At 46.1% G+C, this 21,155-nt stretch overlaps 1 protein-coding gene across 3 annotated transcripts in view; it reads left to right on the top strand.

The window, feature by feature from the left end:
- The window catches only part of Prdm15 (PR/SET domain 15), an 80,087-nt gene that overhangs the window by 53,961 nt on the left and 4,971 nt on the right, over positions 1-21,155 (top strand). For all 3 annotated transcript variants that reach the window (XM_028860291.2, XM_037209595.1, XM_028860292.2), the window contains exons 12-22: positions 4,723-4,890; positions 6,180-6,274; positions 8,776-8,907; positions 9,793-9,927; positions 10,459-10,622; positions 11,243-11,322; positions 12,018-12,137; positions 14,129-14,260; positions 17,820-17,903; positions 18,237-18,412; positions 20,148-20,228. In XM_028860291.2, coding sequence (XP_028716124.1) covers positions 4,723-4,890; positions 6,180-6,274; positions 8,776-8,907; positions 9,793-9,927; positions 10,459-10,622; positions 11,243-11,322; positions 12,018-12,137; positions 14,129-14,260; positions 17,820-17,903; positions 18,237-18,412; positions 20,148-20,228 — 1,367 coding nt within the window. The remainder of the gene's footprint in view (positions 1-4,722; positions 4,891-6,179; positions 6,275-8,775; positions 8,908-9,792; positions 9,928-10,458; positions 10,623-11,242; positions 11,323-12,017; positions 12,138-14,128; positions 14,261-17,819; positions 17,904-18,236; positions 18,413-20,147; positions 20,229-21,155) is intronic.

Genomic DNA, 21,155 nt, shown 5'->3' on the forward strand with positions numbered 1-21,155 from the left:
GCCTTTTAAAGAGGCCAATCTGGATGCCAAGATTTTGGTGAAATTATTGTTATATCTGCTCCTATGTCTATTAGATCTTCAACTTCAATACTGTTTATTTGTATTTTTAGCTTTGGTCTCTGATCATTTATAGCAGTTTGCCAAAATACTTGTTTTCTGGTCTCTCCTGAATATTTTGTTTTATCTACTGAAGCCGTTCTGTCCTTAATTACATCCAGAGCATTGTTGTTTTTAACAAAAGGCTTAAATCTTTCAATTGGCTCTGTGGATGACTTTCTCCAAGTCTGACAGGGAATGAGTGAATAAAATTTGATATCTGGACCTTATGTTAGGACATTTCCCGATAGCAAAGGGTTACCTTGCCTGTCCCTTGTTGATCTGCATTCACTAGTCCAATGCTGGCCTTTGCCATACCTTCTGTAAAAAAAAAAAACAAAAAAACAAAACATTGTTTCTAGGAACACCTTGCCCACAATCCCTTTTCAGAAGACCCTGCTTACCACAATTAAAACATCTGACATTTTGATTTTTATTAAAACTTTTAGAAATTATTTCACTTATCAGAGTAGAATCATAAACATGAGATCCAATATCAGCAGTATTTCTAATCCATTCATCTGTTGGTGCTGATCTTGCCTTTAAAGGCCTAATCACCCTTTTACATTCTGAATTAGAATTTTCTTCTTTTTTTTATAATTTATTTATTTTTATTTTATTTGCATTGGTGCTTTTGCCTGCATGTATGTCTATGTGAAGGTGTCAGATCTTGGAGTTACAGGCAGTTGTCAGCTGCCATGTGGGTGTAGCTGGAGGGCTTCTTTCCAGGTCCCACCAAGCCCCCGCAGTCCCATAACCCATGTATAAAATAATCACTCAGATGCTTATATTACTTATAAACCATATGGCCATGGCAGGCTTCTTATTATCTACTTCTATCTTAAATTAACCCATTTCTATAAATCTATACCTTGCCACGTGGCTCATGGCTTACCAGCATCTTCACATGCTGCTTGTCATGGAAGTGGCTGGCAGTGTCTCCCTGCCTCAGTCTTCCACTTCCCAAAATTCTCCTCTCTCCTTGTCCTATACTTCCTGCCTGGCTACTGGCCTATCAATGTTTTATTTATACAGAGTGATATCCACAGCATGTGGGTACTGGGAATTGAACCCGTGTCCTCTGGAAAAGCAGTCAGTGTTCTTAGCCACTGAGCCATCTCTCCAGACTCCCTGAATTAGAATTTTCAAAAGCCAAAGATTTGATTAATATTTGTTTTCTGAATCTGATACTATTGTATTTACAGCTGAAGTCAGTCTTTGCAAAAAATCAGTGAAGGTTTCTTTCGGGCCTTGTATAATTTTAATAAATGACTTAGACCTCTTTTCTGATTCTTCAACTTTGTCCCAAGCATTTAAAACTGCTAAATGACATAGGGCCAAGATATGATCATCACATTCAAGCTGCCTTTGTACCTCAGCATATTGACTTTTATCTAGTGACTGACCTTGAGAAATATTAATACCTCTGGCCTCATTTTTGTTGTTCTGTGGCCCTAGCTTCATCTTTTTACCGTGTTTCCCATTGTAACTGAAGACCAGCTTTCAATATTGCTGTTGCCAAACCTTTTTGGTCTTGAGGGATAATTATGTTCTTAGTTGCCCATGAATTTAACACCTACTTCACATATGCATACATATCATATGAAACAACCAATTCCTTAAATCTCAAATCTAATATTGCTATAGGATTCCACTTAACTTCCTGATAGCCTTGGTGGTCTTATTGTCTCCTGGTAGTTCTTGTACAGTAACTGGATAAACTAAAGCTGGTTTTCTAACAACCTTGGGCCACCCTCTTTAGTTTCATCATGCAGTAGTTCTTGTCTAAAATCTTCTGTCTGTGTCTGAATATTTTTCTTATATTTGTTTATAAGCCTTTTAAGACTTGCATCTTATCAATCCACTTTTTATATTTGGTACAAAAAAACACTGTGGCTATTAAGGATAAAATATGAATTACCAGACTGATAGTAATTGTAATTGATATTATGTCAATCTCAGTTAAATTATTTATCTTTTTTTCTGCTTCTATTTTCAAGCCATCTAAAGTAGCATTATACAGGGTCCTAACACCCTATGTTATAATGTTTCCCATCCTTAACATGAGAAAGATTTTTTTCCTTTTGATATTACTTAGCTATCTCCTTGGGGACTTCTTGGGTGTCTTACCATATCTGGTGGCTTCTCAGTTGGTCTGCAGCTGGCATGATTTCCCTGTCTGTGTGGTCATGCTACACATTGTGGCACCAAATGTTTTTAACAAAATCTCAGTTGTTCAATTTTACCAATAAAGACTCTGGAGACAGATGCTGAGGTGAAAACCTGCTTGCTCAGAGAGGCAGAGAAAGCACCCAGCTGAATTTCCTTCTCTGCTGACCACCCAGAAGCTCTCCTCCTATGCCATCTCCAACCAACTTCCTCAAACTGGATGTCCCTCCCTTCTACTTCTCGTGGGTCTCTCTGTCTGTCCTCCTGACTCTCTCTTACTCTTTTTTTTTTTTTTAATAATCCTATGTTGACTTCCAGTCACCTTGGTTTCTCCATTTCTTGACCTATGGTTGACTTTAAGCTCTTAGACTAAAGGTGTGTGCTAGGGCTGAGCCACACCACCACTAGAAACAGGTTGTTCCAGTAAATAATGCAATCTCGGGGTTCACAGTGTGCAACATTAGTCCCCTTGTCCTTTACCAGATCCTGGAGCATTTGCCTTCAGTGTCACTACACATCGCCATAGTGGCTGGATTACTGAGGTGGGGTGGTGGGTAATCATTCTAGAACTAGATGTCTGGGTTCTTGCACCTCAGGGTGTTATTGAGGTGTGTGTGATAGATCATCTTAGTTGACTGTGTAGGTGATCAGCACAGAAAATAGTTGGAAGTAGGATCTCCTTCCCCATGCCCGGGGTGCTCATAGGGAGAATGTTTAGAGATCAAGACAGCAATGCTGTTTTCCATGGTTACCAGTGTTGTTCAGAACCTATAAGGAAGAAGGCTCACCTGTGATGTTCAGAGACTCACCTGCCTGGGAGGGAGACTGGCCCACCTGTGCTGCAGACCTAGTTGGGGCTTAGCAGAGCTACTCTGTAGTACAGCCAAACAAATGAGAAAGAGAGTTGAATCATATGAATAACATTTCACTTGGGAAAGTGAGTTGCATAGTAGGATTGCCAGGAGCAGGTCCAAGTCTCCTGAGACTTACATAGGACTTCTCGTCCATGCCTTTAGTGGGGGAAGCTATAGCTAGGCCACTGTTTCCTGTGCTGTGCTGCCCTGTCCCAGGTGTGGTATCCACTAAGGCCTTGATTCCCTCTCCCACCCCTCCCTGCTTAGAGGCCAGGCACATAGCCCTGCCTTGCGTCTTTGTTCCCCTGGCAGGAAGAGATATAGATGGCTGATTTTCTTCAGGTTTAGGTGGGTTGACCTCTAGCTGGCTACATATATAGTCTCCTGAGTGAAGCTAGAAGCTTCCTGCAGCCATAGGGCCTCACTTCAGTAATCCTACTAGTGGACCTCTACTTCAAGGAGCATTGGCTTCTCAGCCACATCTTGGTTATCACAACTGACTGGGGGTCAAGGTTAGAATCCGGTATGCAGTCCTGGGATGTAACACTTCCCTGGTTCTAGGCAGCTCCCAAGCAGAATGACTTGCTCAGATGTTAACAATGAATGCCTGATAAGTGGGGTCCCAAGGTATCTGTAGGGACTTCTCCCCACAGACAGGAGAACCAGTGGTAGGTGTGTGATAGACAGTGGCTATGTAGACTAAGGGCTTTATAGGAAAACATTTGCTGAGTCTAGAGGTGTTCTGACCTAGGGGCCTTTGCTTCTGAGAGAAGTAATGACACACTTGTCCCTTGCTATCATATACATCAACATCCATGATTCAGGAAAGAACATGTGATTTTGAGAGCTGGCCCACAAAGAGGCAGGGTACCCAGTGGATGTGGTGCAGGGACTGCAGACACCAAGCAGAGGACGGGGTAGATTTTCAGAGGCAAGAACTACAACTTGCTTAGCTGCCTTCCAGGAGGTACTTGAAGTGGGGACCAGGATGGAGGGGTGCTAACTTCTTGCAATGTGAGCATGTGTATTTGTGTGCTGTGTGTTGAATAGGGGTGGAGATGGGTTTGAATGTGGTGTGTATGCATGTGTATGCATACATGTGCATGTGTATTTATGGAGTATGTGTTGAGTGAATGGGGGGGGCATGTGCTTGTGTTGTTGAATATGTATGAAGTGTGTGTCCACTAAGGGAGGCCTAGACCTCTCTTGTGGAAGGTAGAGAAATTGGGAGTGTTGCGTAGGGGATGCTATAAGAGGTAATTGGGCAGAGAAGAGGCAAGCCAGCCAATGGCACTGTGCTGGAGAAGCAGGTGAGCATGCTGAGAACACAAGGAGGGCATCCCTGGGTCTGAGGAAGCTTGTAGTGCATACAGATAGAGGGAGAGGAGCCAAGAGAGCTGTTCAGGCAGCTTTGCCCAGTGAGGAGAGCTGGCACACCAGTGCATATTTGTATGTCTAGCTGAGGACACAGCTGAGGAGCTCTGAGCACGGTGCCCTGCTCTTCTCCTGTTGGACTCCTCTTTTCACCCTGCCGAGGCACACATGCTGGAGCCTGGTCAGGGGTGATTTACCGCACATGTGTGTTTGTTTACTCTCTGGACAGATGACAAGACGTTCCAATGTGAGATGTGTTTCAGATTCTTCTCCACCAACAGCAACCTCTCCAAGCACAAGAAGAAACATGGGGACAAGAAATTTGCCTGTGAGGTCTGCAGTAAGATGTTCTACCGCAAGGATGTCATGCTGGACCACCAGAGGCGGCACCTGGATGGTGAGCCTGTGGTCTGGAATGCCTTCCTTCTGACCTGGTGACCCTCTTCTTAATCCTGGGGTTCTAGGATGGTGTTAACAGTGCCATGAGCAGAGAGAAGTGCTTGGAACAGTGGGGAATAAATAAACGCAGCTAGACTGCTCTGAGTGTTGGCTGTTAGGCAGTTATTTGAAAGTATTTCTTTAGAGAACTTTTTAATACTATGAAGAATGTTAGTGTGATGGAATGTAGGAAAGGCCAATATGGTGTCGTGTATAAGCAGGCTCAGCCATGTAAATGGAGTGGTCTATGCTGGTGGGAAGTGTGGTTGGTAACCATCAGTTTACACAGTATGTGAGGTCAGAAAAGGACCCAGTAGAGTCAGCTCTCCACACACGTGTGGCAGCCACAAGGGTAGAATTAGAAGTGGAACAGAGGTTAAAGTCAGCATTCTGATTATTTTCCCCACTAAGAGTCACAACCCCTTTGTCAGCAGCACTCACTGACATAAACACTCTTTGGTAGTGTTTGAAAACACCATTTACAGAACGAATTCAGGCTGTGTGGAAAGCGTAACTGCCAGATACATGCGCATGAGTTTGTGAAAACAAGATCAGGTCACATCCCTTGTAAGTTCCTACACTTTGCTTTCCCCTGCCCTTTGGTTCCCTGTCAGTTCGTAAAGACATACAGCATGGTCCCATGAGATCCTTAGAAGTGTACTCTGGGCCCCACCCAGCCTCCGAGAACCATGGGCAAATCACTGCACCTTAGTTGTCCTGCTTGCAATAGTGGTGGTAATAATTGTTCCTCTTGAGGTCAGTGTCATAGTTGGACATGACCTTGCCATGGGGTTCCTTCAGGCCCAACACAGATCAGTTGCTCAGAACCAAGGATGCTCTGGGGCCTGCTGGAAGCCACTGCTTTCTGTGATGAACCTGGGTGGACTAGGTATACCACTCACATATTTTATTTGTTTGTTTGGTTGGTTGGTTAGATGGAGTTGTTTAGTTTTGGGGTTTTTTGTTGTTGTTGTTGTTTTTGTTTTTTGGTTTTTGTTTTTTTCAAGATAGGATTTCTCTGTGTAACAGCTCTGGCTGTCCTGAAACTCACTTTGTAGACCGGGCTCAGGGTTAGACCAGCACTGCCTGGCCAGATGAGTCTTGCTGTGTTGCTCATGAGCTCAAGCAACCCCCTATCAGCCTCTTGCATATCTGGTTCCACAATACTTTCAGCATGGTTCCCAGTCAGTTCTGGGATCTGACCTGTACCGTGTGGCCTCACACTTACTGTCTGGTCTGGGATTTCAGGTGTGCGGCGAGTGAAGAGAGAAGACTTGGAGGCCAGTGGGGAAAGCCTGGTTCGTTATAAGAAAGAACCTTCTGGATGCCCAGTGTGTGGCAAGGTAATGTTCTGCAGTTGCTGTTGGTGTTGGATGGCAGGTCCCCACTCTCTAAGCTCAAGCTCAGAGCTGCAGACAAGGAACTTATAGACATGCCCAGCCCACAGCCTGCAGTCCCCTTCCACCCCCAGATGCTGTGAATGCAGCCCAATACAAAATCATACACTAAGGGATAACACATGTCCTGGTTAGGTTTCTGTTGCTGTGGTAAATTGTGACCAAAAGCAACTTGAAGGGGAAAGAGTTGCTTAGAGTCCATCATGAAGGGAGGTCAGGGCAGGAACTCAATCAGAACTGGAGACAGGAGCTGAAGTGGAGGCCATGAACGATGACTGCTTACTGGCTTACCTCCATGTCTTGCTCGGCTTGCTTTATTATAGCACCCAGGACCACCACAGTGAGCTGGGCCCTTTCATCAGTAATTATCAAGAAAATGCCCCCACAGTCTTGCCTACAGGTCAGTCTGATGGAGCTATTTCTCAGCTGATGATCCCTTCTCAGAGATGACTCTAACTTATGTCAAATTGACCAGAGAGCTAACCAGCACAAAGGTTTGTTTTTGGCTTTCAGTTCTACTGTGCAGTTCTTAGGTGTGAACTCTGTAGACAATAACCATGTCTAAGTGTCAGCAGGTTAGACTCACCTTCTAGGGCAACAGTGTCCGGGACTCCCAGTGTTCAACACTTGTTTTTAACTGAAGGTTACACATTTGGTGTTTTGGTCTCTGCAACCTGGGATGGGTTTCCAGTAAATCTGCGGAGAATTTTTTTTTTTTTTTGTCCCTTCCACTCTATAGAACATGTTGTCCTCATGAGTGTCTGGACCTTGTTCTCATATTCACATTTGAAGGGGCAAGATACTCTGGGGCTTTAGCCTGTCCATGCCAGCCACCCCTGCTCAGTGACCAGGTAGTATTTTCTAAGTTAGGAGTAGCCCACCCATGGTGATCAAGGTTAGGTTCTTGCCTAGACAGCCTGTGCTATTGTACCAGTGTCCCCACGTGATCTACTCTGGCCTTAGCCATGCCTGTGGTGTAGGCATCTGGGGTTCCCAGCCCCTGTCCTGGCTGCCACATACACATTGTCCCATTCTTCACACATGAACACCACTTCTTAACTGAAAATGCCATTGCTTGTTCATTAGACTCAACCCTGACAATTCAGGTAATTGGAAGTACTAGCTGTATCCCCAGAGGACCAGAAGTCACGTCCCTTACTGCACAGAGCACATGCTGAGAATGCAGGTTCTAGAAAGGGTTCTCTGTGCAAGTGTACACTAGGTATACAGATTCTTGAGAGGCTCCTGTGCGTGTGACCCAAGCAGCCTCTGGTGTTGCTTAGAGGAGGGGCCTATCATAGCTACACATGGGAGCTATTGACACAGAGTAGCGTTGGCACCATGGCACCACCACACTGGGGAACCCAGCCCCACATGGCTGTCTACTCCTGATTGGGAACGTGTGGCCGCACTGCCAGATTCAACGATGCTTTCAAAAGGAAGTGACAAGCTCTGCTTCCATGATGTTTCTTGGTTTCTTTGAACCCACAGAGCAACCAAAGCCTGTGGATCCAGAGAGCAGTGAATCCATGTGGGGCCTTTGACCTTAAACTATAGATTTGGGGGCCAGATAGTGCAGGGACAAGGAGGTGGAGCCATGGCCATAGACAAGTAGGTCCCAGGGCACTTCATCTGAGGAAAGTCCTGCTATTGGATGCTCCGTGATCAGTGGGGCTCCTGGGACCCTGGTGATGGTTACATATCTGCCTTGTAGACCCCATGTTCCCAGGCCCAGCTCAGGGGAGGACTGGTGTGGATGCTTGAATGAATCTCATCCATCTCTTTAGGCGGAAATAGAAAACAACATGAAACAGTACTCAAACTGGGTTGAGTGTCTTTTTGGTATCTGCTTTAAGAAACTTGTAGGTATATCTGCATGGCTCCCAAGCAGGCTCTGTGCCACTGAGCTGTTGAACTCAGCATAAGCACTCTGCTGTGCTCCCATTGCAGCAGAGACTGAAAACAGAGTCCTGTCCTGTGGTTTGAATGGATGTCTAAATCACCATAAGTTTAGACAGGTGGGTATCTTGAGTTCAAGGCCAGCCTGGTGTACAGAACAAGTTCCAGGACACCCAGAATGGTTACACAGAGAAACCCTGTCTCCAAAAAAAGGAGAGAGAGAGAGAGAGAGAGAGAGAGAGAGAGAGAGAGAGAGAGGAAGGAAGGAAGGAAGGGAGAAAGGAAGGAAGGAAGGAAGGAAGGGAGAGAGAGAGAGAGAGAGAGAGAGAGAGAGAGAGAGGAAAGAAAGAAAGAAAGAAAGAAAGAAAGAAAGAAAGAAAGAAAGAAAGAAAGAAAGAAAGAAAGAAAGAAAGAAAGAAAGAAAGAAAGAAAGAAATCACCATAAGTCTAGAAGAACTTGCTAGATGTCCTAGGCCTGGGGGCCACAGGGTTGGCTCCTGTGTATGTCCAATAGCCTAACCCTCGCTGCACTGGTTCCCTGTCCCCAGGTGTTCTCTTGCCGGAGCAACATGAACAAGCATCTGCTGACCCATGGTGACAAGAAGTACACCTGCGAGATCTGCGGGCGCAAGTTCTTCCGAGTGGACGTGCTCAGGGACCACATCCATGTCCACTTCAAGGTACAGGTCTCCCACAGGTGACACTCAGTGACCTGGCACACCCAGTGTCTGTGTTAGTTTTTATGCTCTGACAAAACACATAGATGAGGCATTCACCAACAACAGACTCTATTTCACAGTTCTGGAGCTGAAAGTTAAGATGAAGGTGTTGGAATGTTCATTGTGTTGAGGGCTTCCTCATTCACACATCACCTTCGTGCTGTGTTCTCACATGGTGGAAGGATGAGAATGTCTTTGGGGTCTGTCTTTTCAAGGCTCTAATTCTACTCACGGTGCCCCACTGTCAGACCTGGTCATTCACCAAAGGGCTTACTCCCTCACACTGTTACCTTAGGTGAAGTTTTGGCATTCACATTGCCGCCCTGGCCTTCCGTAGTTGTCATCATGGCACTGGTAGGCTCTTCATACAGACTTCCACTGTCACACCTGTTTGTCCAGCTGTAGGGCCCAGATAGAATCTCCCAGTGCAGGGCCTGACAGATTACTCTTTTCTGTACCTTTCCTAGGAGAATAGGTGTAAGGAGGGTGGCACTCTGCTGCCTTCCTGCCTTTAGGGAAAAGAAGAGCTGTGCAGTAGCCCCAGGGCAGAGAAAACTGGGTGTGAGGACAGATGGAAGAAGCACCTGAGTCAAAGGCCCAGTCTGGAGCAGTGCTGCAGCAGCCTGGGATGTCCTCCAGGACTCTCCTGGGCATAGGTGGGATTTTGCTAGGCAGGTAGCATAATGACCCTGAGAGCTGGTAAGTGCCAGGACCACAGGATGGCAAGCCCAGTGCCATCCAAAGGGACATAGATAAAGCTCACTAGACAAACAACTGATTCCCCGAAAGTACTGACCAGAGCTCCAGCGTACTGCATTAAAGGCTGGGTTTGTGGTTGTTCTGCAGGACATCGCACTAATGGATGACCACCAGCGGGAAGAGTTCATCGGCAAGATTGGGATCTCCTCAGAGGAGAACGATGACAACTCTGATGAGAGTGCAGACTCCGAGCCTCACAAATACAGCTGCAAGAGGTGCCAGGTACTCAGCACCCCACCTGTAAGCACAGCGGCAGGGGAGGGAATTGGGACCATGGAGCTGTGGGGAACCTACAGCACTGTTCTGTCCATTTCCTCCACTAAAGAAGGTTGTCCCATATCACTTGAGCTTAGGGATGTTTACCATGGGCTCTCACACCCATCAGAACCCGCTTGTGGCTTGGTGTGCACATAAGCAGACTGCTGACTGGGGTGGGGTTTGTGTCCTGGGAACTGGCCTCAGTAGCCTCACTAGCCTCAGGCTGGTATGCCTTGCCCCATCCAACCTGAAGCTGGTCCATGCTTCACAAGGCAGGGTGCATGCTCTCAGGAAGGACAGTTGATTTCCAAGCAGCTCATGACCTGAGTTTCCAGAAGCCTATCCTGTAAGTGGCAAGCTTCTGTACCATAGTCATCGCCCCCCACCCCACCCCATGCACAACTGACCATCCCATTTGTGTCTGGCCAATCCAAGTGTAACAAAGTTGCCCAGAGATGGCAGTGAGTCAGCAGCCTCCACCCTGTGTGCTTATAGCTCACCTTTGGCCGTGGGAAGGAATACCTGAAGCACATCATGGAGGTGCACAAGGAGAAGGGTCATGGCTGCAGCATCTGCCACCGGCGCTTTGCACTCAAGGCCACCTACCATGCCCACATGGTCATCCACCGAGAGAACCTGCCTGATCCCAACGTGCAGAAGTAAGACTCCGAGGCTGTAAGGAAGAGAGGGACTCTGTAAAGCCATAGTGTTAGCCTAGCAAGTCACAATCACTGAGTCATCGTATGCCAGATATTGGGGCACCAGCCTCCTAGACCGCATTTTTCACCCTAATTGTTTGCCTTACAGGATTCTAAAGTGTGTTGGCCTACTTGACAAGCCAGCACAGCCTTTCCTCTGTAGCTGGGTTTTGTTAATGCTGCCCCATGTCAAAGGGTTTGGTTCCTCCTAAACTCTCCTTGACTAACAATGGCATCTTCTGTGCCCTCACAGGCTCAGCCTTCGGTACATGATTCTATCTCTTATCTGGGGTCACCGTGATGACCCCATTTTACCTCGATCTGCTCTGTAAACGCCTGTCTCCACATATAGCCACATTCTGGGCTAGGACTGCAGCAGCAAAGTGAGGGACAGAGTTCAGCCCATTACAGAAAAGCTGAGACACATAGCATCTTCTTGCCTCACCTCCATGGACAGTGGAGCTTTCACACATGCCCTTCACAGCTGAGCAGACCCTGAGTAGACAAAGGCTTCACAGTGAATGAGCCCCTCAGGTGATGAGCCCCCTGGTGGGGCTCCTGAGGTTTGTCTCTACTTTCAGGTACATTCATCCCTGTGAGATCTGTGGGCGGATCTTCAACAGCATCGGGAACTTGGAGCGCCACAAACTCATCCACACAGGTAACGTGCTCCTGCAGTGACGTATGGTGCCAACTCACCTGCCCAGCAGCAGGATTCCTGCATCACTCCCTGGCTCCTCACACTGCAGCCCCGTTTCTCCAGCTTTCACCCTGGCCTCCCCTGACACTTGCAGCACATCCCTTCCCATCCACCTGTGTCCACTCCAGGTTCTCAGGGCCTTCTCATGCCAGAGACTCCCGTGGAGCATGTTGAAAAGGCAGCTCACAGTGTCACTGAGCTGAGACCGTTTTCTGAGATGTCTTGTGGGTTAAGGCTTTCAGGCACTGTAGCTGAAGTTTTCTCCAGTCCTGCCTAGCCCCAGTGCTGTGTATATCGGTCTGTATAAATAAAATGCTGATTGGCCAGTAGCCAGGCAGGAAGTATAGGCGGGACAAGCAGAGAAGAGAATTCTGGAAACAGGCTGAGTCAGGAGACGCTGCCAGCTGCCGCCATGAGTACCAACATGTAAGATACTGGTAAGCCACAAGCCATGTGGCAAGGTATAAATTTATAGAAATGGGTTAATTTAAGATGTAAGAACTAAATAGCTAGAAGCCTGAGCCATTAGGCCAAACAGTTTAAATAACATAAGAGTCTGTATGTTTATTTTATAAGTGGGCTACGGGACTGCTGGGGCTTGGTGGGAGCTGGAGAGAAGCTCTCCAGCTACAAGGCACTGCTGTGTTTGTTTACAGGTGTGAAAAGCCATGCCTGTGAGCAGTGTGGGAAGTCCTTTGCCAGGAAAGACATGCTGAAAGAGCACATGCGTGTGCATGACAACATCCGAGAGTACCTGTGTGCCGAGTGCGGGAAAGGTGAGTATGTACCTGGAGCCTCAGGAGGTCTCAGAGACACAGGGTATCTCTGGAGTCATGGGACATCCCAGGCCACTAGAGCATGTTCAGCCATCATCTAGCTTGCTTATGATCACTAAAATTGAAGAACCTAGACATAGTCTGTGCCCATGACAGTGGGTAGCTGCTAGAAACCATGGTTCTTCTTGGCAAAGGGGGGCCAGGGTCCCAGGCACAGGAAACCGTCTTTCTCAAAATCACATCATGAATCACAAAATTATCCATAAAGACACCTCTGTAGCCTACAGGAAAAGCTGGATGTTTCAAGTTCTGTTGTTTGAGACAGCATCCGTGTAGCCCAGACTGGCCTCCTGCTTGATGTGTAACCAAGGATGGCCTTGCATACAACCTCTCTCACCAAGCCCCTTCCTGCCTAGTTCTGCCTGTCTCTCCCTTCTCTTTCCACATACTATGTGGGTTCTCTCATTACCTAGTCTCACTTAGAACAGAAGTCCCATGAAGCCAGAGGGCTCTGTCTAGCATACCACCTGGTGTCTAATGCCTGGCACATAAATAGTGAGATCATAGCAGTTATGGGAATGAATAAATGAGGCCATGAATAGGTGTTAGAACTGCAAGGGTGAGGTTTGTACCAACTAACTTTAGTCCTTTGTAAGAAAGACAGATCAAGAATAGGCCAGTTACCTAAAGAATAGTCTGCTAGGGGGTCAAGCTTTGGCTGGATCTCTCATCACCTGTGGTTTTTGTTCCTGGGTGGTGGGGGCTGTATGACATTTTTAATTGGAGGGTTGGGAGGAGGGAGAAATTAAGGTAAAATTGCTCCTCCATAGTCAGAAAGGACTGGCACTTTACCCAGCCAGGGACTGACAGACAGGAGACTCAGGGTGACACTTGTGTGCCCTCTGCTATCTCTGACTTGACTAGCCCTGTGGCACAGCTGGGTTGCCTGAAGTCAGCTCTTCACACTGAGATAGGTGAAGGTGAGTAGAGACAAAATGGGACTGGGTGGGCTATTGTCCAGCTGAGGCCGGAGCCAGGAGTGGGCTCTGAGCCCACTGCTCCCACCCAGTGTGGCAGCACCGCTGTCTTGTCCACTGCTGGGGGTGGGGTGGTCTAAGGACTGTACCCTGCCTGCACTCACCCAGCTGGGCCTTGGCTCCTAAGGATGCTTCCCCCCTTTCCTCATCCTAAGTGTAAAGTCATGGCTTTGGATTGTTTCAATGCCTAAGATTGGCAGCAACAAGTTAAAAGTCGTCAGTGGTCTGACAAGGTGGCATGAACAGTCGAGGCGCTTGCACATGGGTGTGATGACCTTAGTTTGATCCCTGTATCCTGCAAGGTGGCAAGGACTGACTCTGGAGAGTTGTCCTTTGACTTTGCATGTTACACACACACACACACACACACACACACACAAAAGAATTTTTTTTTAAAGAATGGCTTTTTCTGTTTGTTTTTGTTGTTGTTGTTTGAAACAGGGTTTCTTTGTGTAATTCTGGCTGTCCTGGAACTTTTTAGACCAGGCTGGCCTCAGACTCACAGAGATCCATCTGTCTCTGCCTCCTGAACGCTAGGACTAAAAGTGTGTGCCACCACCGCCTGGCAAGAATGACTTTTTAAAAAAATTAATTGAATGTAGATCTGGTATCCTCATTTTAGTTAACATTTATGTCATCAAAGAGAGACAAGAAGCCCTAGTCCTCCTGTACATCTCACTGCATCATCTTGGGTGCTGTTGTTGACACACTGCATCTTAATGTCACAGTGAATCTCTAGTGGCCTCCTGAGGTGTTAACTTTGTGGGTACTTCATCTGGTGGAGTGGGACCCTCTGAGGTGAGGTCACAGTCTATTTCTCCCAAGCCCATTCTGTGTCTATGGAAATTGTGCCCACTGGGTTCAGATGGGAGCTTCAGGGGAGTGGATTGGGACACAGATGCCCTGGGGCAGGTTTTGGGCAGTCTGGCACTCATGCTGATCTGCTTCCTGTAGGCATGAAGACCAAGCATGCACTGCGCCACCACATGAAGCTGCACAAGGGCATCAAGGAGTATGAGTGCAAAGAATGCCACCGCAAGTTTGCCCAGAAGGTCAACATGCTCAAGCACTACAAGCGGCACACAGGTGTGTCCTGTCTCAGTTCTGCCTGGTCTGCAAACCAATGGCCCTAGAGTGAGTGCTGAAGGTCTGTACGGGCACCTTTTCATGCATTTGCCAATGTCTTTGGCTGGATGCCTGGAAATCATAGCCACTTACTGGGGCACCCCATGTCTGCAAAGGATCACAAACCCATCCCACCACCAGTGTGAGATCTTTTTTTTTCACATCTCTTGAGTGGTTTGTTGTTGTTGTTTTGGTTTGGTTTGGTTTTAGTTTTCAAGACAGGGTTTCACTCTATAGCCCTGGCTGTCCTAGAACTCTATAGACCAGGCTGGCCTTGAACTCACAGAGACCCACCTCCCTCCTGAGTGCTAGGATTAAAGGCATGAGCCACCACTGCTCAGCATTTTCTTTCTTTCTTTCTTTCTTTCTTTCTTTCTTTCTTTCTTTCTTTCTTTCTTTCTTTCTTTCTTTCTTTCTTTTTTTTTTTTTTCTTTCTCTCTTTCTTTCTTTCTTTCTTTTTTTTTTTCACTTTTAATAATAGCTATTATAACTAGGGTGAGATGGCTCCTCATTAGAGTGTTGGTTTTCAGTTCATTGCTGGCTGATGGTAGTGAGCATTTTTCACATATATGTGTCTATTCTGATCATTTCTGGTTTTTAGCTTGCATTGCTTGTTTCTAAAGTTTTGGCTCATTATACATTGTTCGTATTAACCTTCTGTCAGATGACTGGCTGATGAGTGTCTTCTCCCATTCTGTCTGTTGTCTCTTTGCTCTGCGAGCTGTTTCCTTTGCTCTGGAGAAGTCTCATGGTTTGATGTGTAGTTTTGTTTTTGTTTCCTGGGCTTCAAGGCTCATCTCACATAGTCATTGCTCTACCAATGTCTTGAAGTGTTTCTCCTAAGTTTTCTTTTAGTTCCAAAGATATTTAATCTTTGACCCATTCTAAGTTGGTTTTTGTAGAGATAAGGGTCAAGTTTGAAGCTTCTGAATGTAGACATCTAGTTTTCCTTACACCTTTGTTGAGATTCAGTTGACTGTACATGCATGACTTTATTTTAGGATCTGTTCCGTGGATATATGTGTTTGTTTCTAATGCTAGCACCATTGTGGTTTTGTACCTGTGATTCTGGTAGTGTCTTGAAACCAGGCATGAGTATCTGCAGCTCTGTGCATTTTGTTCCAGGTCACTTCTGCTATGTCTGCCAGGCTTCCCCACAAACTTCAGGATTGCTTTTCTGGTTTTGTGAAGAAGTAATTGGTGTATTGTACTGAATCTGTAAATCACTTTGTGTCAACATTTTAACAGCATTGATTCTTACAGTCCATGAATAAGGAACATCTCTCCAGTATTTGGTGTCATCAGTGGTTTTAAAATATACTTTAAGCTAGTCAGTGGTGGCACACACCTTTATTCCCAGCACTTGGGAGTAAAGGCAGGTGGATCTCTGTGAGTTTGAGGACAGCCTGGTCTATAGAGTGAGTTCCAGGACAACCAGGGCTACACAGAGAAACTCTGTCTTGAAAAACCAAAAAACAAACTATACTTTAATGAAAAGACTTCCTTTTAAATAAAAATGACTTGTATTTTGTAATCGAAGCTGTGGTGGCATCAGGCTTTGCAACATGATCCACAGGCTTCAGCAGCCAGTACTCTAACACTCCAGGGCTCCTGAGGCACGGGATGGACATCTTCTGTCTGTTGGAAATCGCTGTGGCAGCTGTAGGGACTAGACTCTTTCTCAGGTGTTTGACCACTTTAAATTTAGTATTACCTAAAGGGATGTTCTTGTGAACTTGAGGGATGTGCTCTTTCACTAGTCCCAGCATCTTGATTGTATCTTTTCCCCAATATGGACACCTTTTTTTATACTAATTATTCTGGTAACCGTGTATAGTTTATGTGGGTGCCAGGGGTCCCCACCATATTTTTTTGCATCTTCGGCTTGAAAGACTTGATTTAAAAGTCTTAATTTGGTAAATTTATGATGAATCCAGTGTGTGCCAATGAGAGATTGCACATCTTTTGTCATGATCTGTTGTGTATCTGAAGACTCTGAACTACTGAGCACAGAATCCTTGTCCTGAATATGGAAATTCTTCTCTTCAGAAGCATCTGCTAAAAGTCCAACCTGAACTTCCCTACTGACTCTCAGGATTTTTTTTTTTTAACTGTATAAAATGACAGGCTGCATAACATTTTCCTACATGTAGATAATATATGTTTTCATGATTTCTTGCCCAGCAGATAAATATTGTTGATGTGCGTGTGTGTGTATGTGTGTTTATGTGTAAATATACATATCTTTGTTCCCCCACACACACCTCAGAGGCTGGCCTTGAACTCATTGTGTAACTAAGGATGACCTGGAACTTCTGAATCCTCCTGTCTCTGTGATCTGAGTGCTGGATTACAGGTGTGCACTACCACACCTGGTTTATGTAGTACACAGGGTCAGACCCAGGGCTTTATGCATGCCAGGTGAGCACTCTGCTCACTGAGCCATATCCTCAGCCTTCAGGTCTTTGTATGTGCAGTTTTGTGTGGTCATGTGTGTGTGTGTGTGTGTGTGTGTGTGTGTGTGTGTGTGTGTTATGTAAGTCTAATTCTTTACCAGTTCAGAAGATCTTAGTGGAGTCTTCAGGCTTTCCCACATGGAGACATGCTGTGTACAAATAGGGATGATTTGACTTCCACTCTTCCTGCATGTTTTTTGTTCCTCTCTTGCCTAACGGCCATGCTAAAACTTAAGGTGCTATCTTGACTACAAGTGTGGGAATCAACACCTTGTCTCCTTTCAGATTATAGTGGAGCCTGCTTCAGTGTCTCCCTTTTGGTACAGTGCTGGCTCTGCGTTTGCCATGCATAACCTCATGCTGAGGTATGATTCTTCTGCACCTGGTTTGTTAACATTTTATTTTATCAGATGCTTTTTCTCCATCTGTTTGAGATGATCATGAGATTCTGTGCTGATATTTTGGCCCTTCATTCTGTTGATATGTCATATCACATTTGCCAATTTGCTTAGATTGAATCATCCTTGCATCCTGGGATGGATTCTGCTTGATCTTGCTCATCCTGTGGATGTGCTGGTAGATAGTGAAAACAATCCCTGGTGCTCTGTGTGACCACAGCAGCTCTGCTGTCTCTCATGGAGACATTCACGTTCTTGTCTTGGGTCCTGACTTCCTCTTGCTGTTTAATCTCTTAATGCATGTCTCAGAAGCTACCCAAGGCCTTTTGAAGCTAAGTAGGGGTATAGGTGAGTTATCCTGCTAAGAGAAACTGTTGCTGTCTCCACCCCTGGGCTCTCTTCTCTACATCTGTGTTCTTGGACCTTCCCAAATCTCTTCACTTTTAAAAATATGAAGTGTCATATAAAGGATTAAATTTTTGAGGCCACAGTTTTCTGGGTAAATTTGGGAATAAATGCTGTTTTTGTTTTTTGGTTGTTGTTGTTGTTTTCTGACAATTTACCATTCCTCTGAGGTGCTACAAATCCTGGAGCATGAGACATCCTCTGTATACGTAAACTGAAAACTCACCAAGTATGTGATATCCAACATGACTTTTCCTGCAGGAATAAAAGACTTCATGTGCGAATTGTGTGGGAAGACATTCAGCGAGAGGAACACAATGGAGACCCACAAGCTCATCCACACAGGTACTGAGTCCCAAGGATGGTTCAGCTGTCCGGATATGCAGGAATGGGAGCACCTGCTCTGTTTCACAAACACTTGCAGAATAGGACTCTCTTGGTTTGAGGCAGCCCCTTGGCCTCTAAACCCCACTGTGCCTTTCCAGCGTCCGTTCTTCAAGGACAAAGGTCAGTTGTTCCTGCTAGTCTTGAGCACTGGTGTCCGACTGGTCTGACCAGATGATGGCTGTCTAGAGGAGCAGAGAGTATGGCAGGTGCTTGGCTTGAGAGGTGACTGAAGCGTTGACGTCTCTCTGTTGACTTGCATTTCTCTTTTCTACCCCACTTGTGTGTGAGAAGTGGGCAAGCAGTGGACTTGTTCCGTGTGTGACAAGAAGTACGTCACGGAGTACATGCTGCAGAAACATGTCCAGCTCACCCATGACAAGGTGGAAGCACAGAGCTGCCAGCTATGTGGCACCAAGGTGTCCACCCGGGCCTCCATGAGCAGACACATGCGGCGCAAGCACCCTGAGGTTAGCCTGGTGGGGGCTCATTCACATCTCCTCATAGCATGCATGGCCTGGCCCCATTGTGGGCTTGGGGTGCCTACTCTGCTCTGAGACCCCTTTGTCCTCATGCAATGTGAGTTTAAGATTGAGCCCTGGTCTTATGTCTGAATTGTATCATCTTTTTTTTTTCTTTCTGAGACAAGATCATGTGTAGCCCAGACTGGCCTAGAACTCACTATGTATCTGAGGATGACTTTGAACTTCTCTGAGTGCTGGGATTGCAGGCATGTACTACCACACCCTGTTTTATGTGGTGCTGATTCTTGAAGCCCTCATGCATGCTAGGCAAGCACTCAGTCAACTGAGCCCCAGCCCAACCACCTTCTTCTCACAACAAAACTAGATTAATAAAGTTACTAGACCCCTAAGAAGAAGAGATACTTTCTGAGCATGAAGGTCACAAAAGAAGTTGTACCCAAAGTATTTCTAGATCTGAGCAGGGAAGCTCTTGGGATTTCTGTTGGTTTAAAAAAAAAAAAAAAAAAAAAAAAAAAAGGCAACTGTAAACGAACATGTTTGTGAGCTTTATCCCCTTTAACAGATACAGACTTAGCATCAGCTGTGACAACCATTCAGTGAGAAAGCCCAGTGTCTAGGGAAAGAGAATTCATGATGGAAGAAATACATATAGGTTTAAGAAACACCAGGAAGACTTCTGCTTTCCTGTGGGTCCCTGAAGTGCTGATTCGATCAGGAGACAAAGTTCTCAGAGGCCCATTAGTGTTCTCTTGGCTCAAGCATGGTTCAGAAAAGGGCCCAGAATGGGCTTTTGTCTAGAGGTTCAAAGATGGAGCTCCCTGCCACCCTCATGAATAGTGTACGTTTTTCCACTTTGCTTTCTTCCGCTGAGCAACAAATGTAAGGAATGTTGGGGTAAGTTCAGATGTAGAGCCTTCCCCAGGCTTGCAGCTTCTCTACACCAGGTGTCTTTGGCGGATCACCTTTCTTACACCTTTCCAGTGCGTCCATATTCCTCCCTGTCTGTGTCTGCTGCCTTCTGTAGGACTTAGTCACCAGTTATGAGATATGCAATGAGTGTAAGCAGCTGACAAGTGTTGCTTGCCATGGATAGGACACTGGGGCTGGTGGGAGGCCATATGGGCTCATAGGGCAGGTCATGGAGTGAGTGTTGCATGCTAAGGACCCTTGTGAGTGGGGCAGATAAAGGAAAGGCATGACTAGGCTCTTGCTTTGTCACAAAGCTGACATGCACATAGCTGTATGCATTAGGCTAACGGGCACAGTGTTTGGCCCACAAAAACCTCCATTGGTGGTTTCTTATCAAACAGTTACTGCTCTGTGTCTTAGCTTCCTCAACTCCCTGTCATGACAGAGGGTGCACTGATACCTCACTAGAGCACATGTCATGGAGGCCACAGAAGCAGGAAGTAGCCTCCATCTCAGGACAGGAGCCACAAGTTAGCAGACAGGTACCAGGGGTCCCCCCAGGCCAGAAAACACTGTAGAGGTTTGAGATGGGGGTCAGAGACCAGGGTTGGGGGAACCCTAGAGAACATTCTAGAAGTAGTTTCAAAGTCAGAACGGAGGCTAGGAGTCAGAGCAGAGGTGAGTTTGTCAGTTAGCTGCTAGTCCCCTGCAGCAGTGGCCCTTGCACAGTGAGTTTAGATTCCTAGGGCATAATCAGGGCAGCCATTGGGTGGGCACAGCGATCCTACTCACTGCCCTCTGCCCCTTTCAGGTCCTTGCTGTGCGGATTGATGATCTGGACCACATCCCTGAGACCACCACCATTGATGCCTCCTCCATTGGCATTGTCCAGGTAAGCAGCACAGAGCGTACCTGCAGGGCTAGAGTGTGAGGGGAGCAGATCTCACATACCAAGTGAACCCTAAGGGAACAGACCATATATAGGAGCAGGCTCCAGACATACCATTGACTGTGCTGTACACATCAGCATAGTCTCACTGAGATTTGTTAGGCCTTCCTCCTGGAGCTTTCTAGACTATGTCTTAGTTTTGTTGTAGAATCTATGAATTCAGTATTCAGATGCTGGTGTATATGTCTTAAGAAAATAGGTAGTTTGGGGGGCTGGAGAGGTGGCTCAATGGTTAGGAACATTAGTTGCTCTTTCAAAGGACTGGGTTCAGTTCTCAGCAACCATATGGTGGCTCACAGCTATCTGAAACCCTAGTTCTAGGGAATCCAATACCCTCTTCTGACATCTGTGGGCACCAGGCACATACACAATGCACGTATGCATTGCACATACATAGATGCAAGTGACATTCATACACATAAAACAGATGTAAAAAAGATTCTTAACTGATCATTCCTAGAAAATTTTATTATGATTAAATTATCTTAAGCAAAATTAAACTTTACTATATTAGGCAAACCTAGAATTTTTTTTTTCTTTTTAGACAGGGCCTCACTATGCATACTTGGCTAGCCTGGAACTCTACATAGTCCACACTGGCCTTGAACTCACAGAGCTCCACCTGCCTCTGCCTCCCCAGTACTGGGATTATAAGTGTGCACCACCACACCAGGCTAAACCTAGCTCTTAAAGGAACTTTTACCAATATTTTTTTTTTTTGAGACATGGTCTCATGTAGTCCAGGTTGATCTTGAGCCTGCCATGTTGCCAAGGCTAGCCTTGAACTTCTGATCCTCCTGCCTCTACCTCTCAAATGCTAAAATCCCAGGTGTGCATCATCATACCTGGATGTACTCAATATTTTTATGA

This window comes from Peromyscus leucopus, chromosome 12 (assembly GCF_004664715.2).
Source record: "Peromyscus leucopus breed LL Stock chromosome 12, UCI_PerLeu_2.1, whole genome shotgun sequence".
Taxonomy (NCBI): Eukaryota; Metazoa; Chordata; class Mammalia; order Rodentia; family Cricetidae; genus Peromyscus; species Peromyscus leucopus.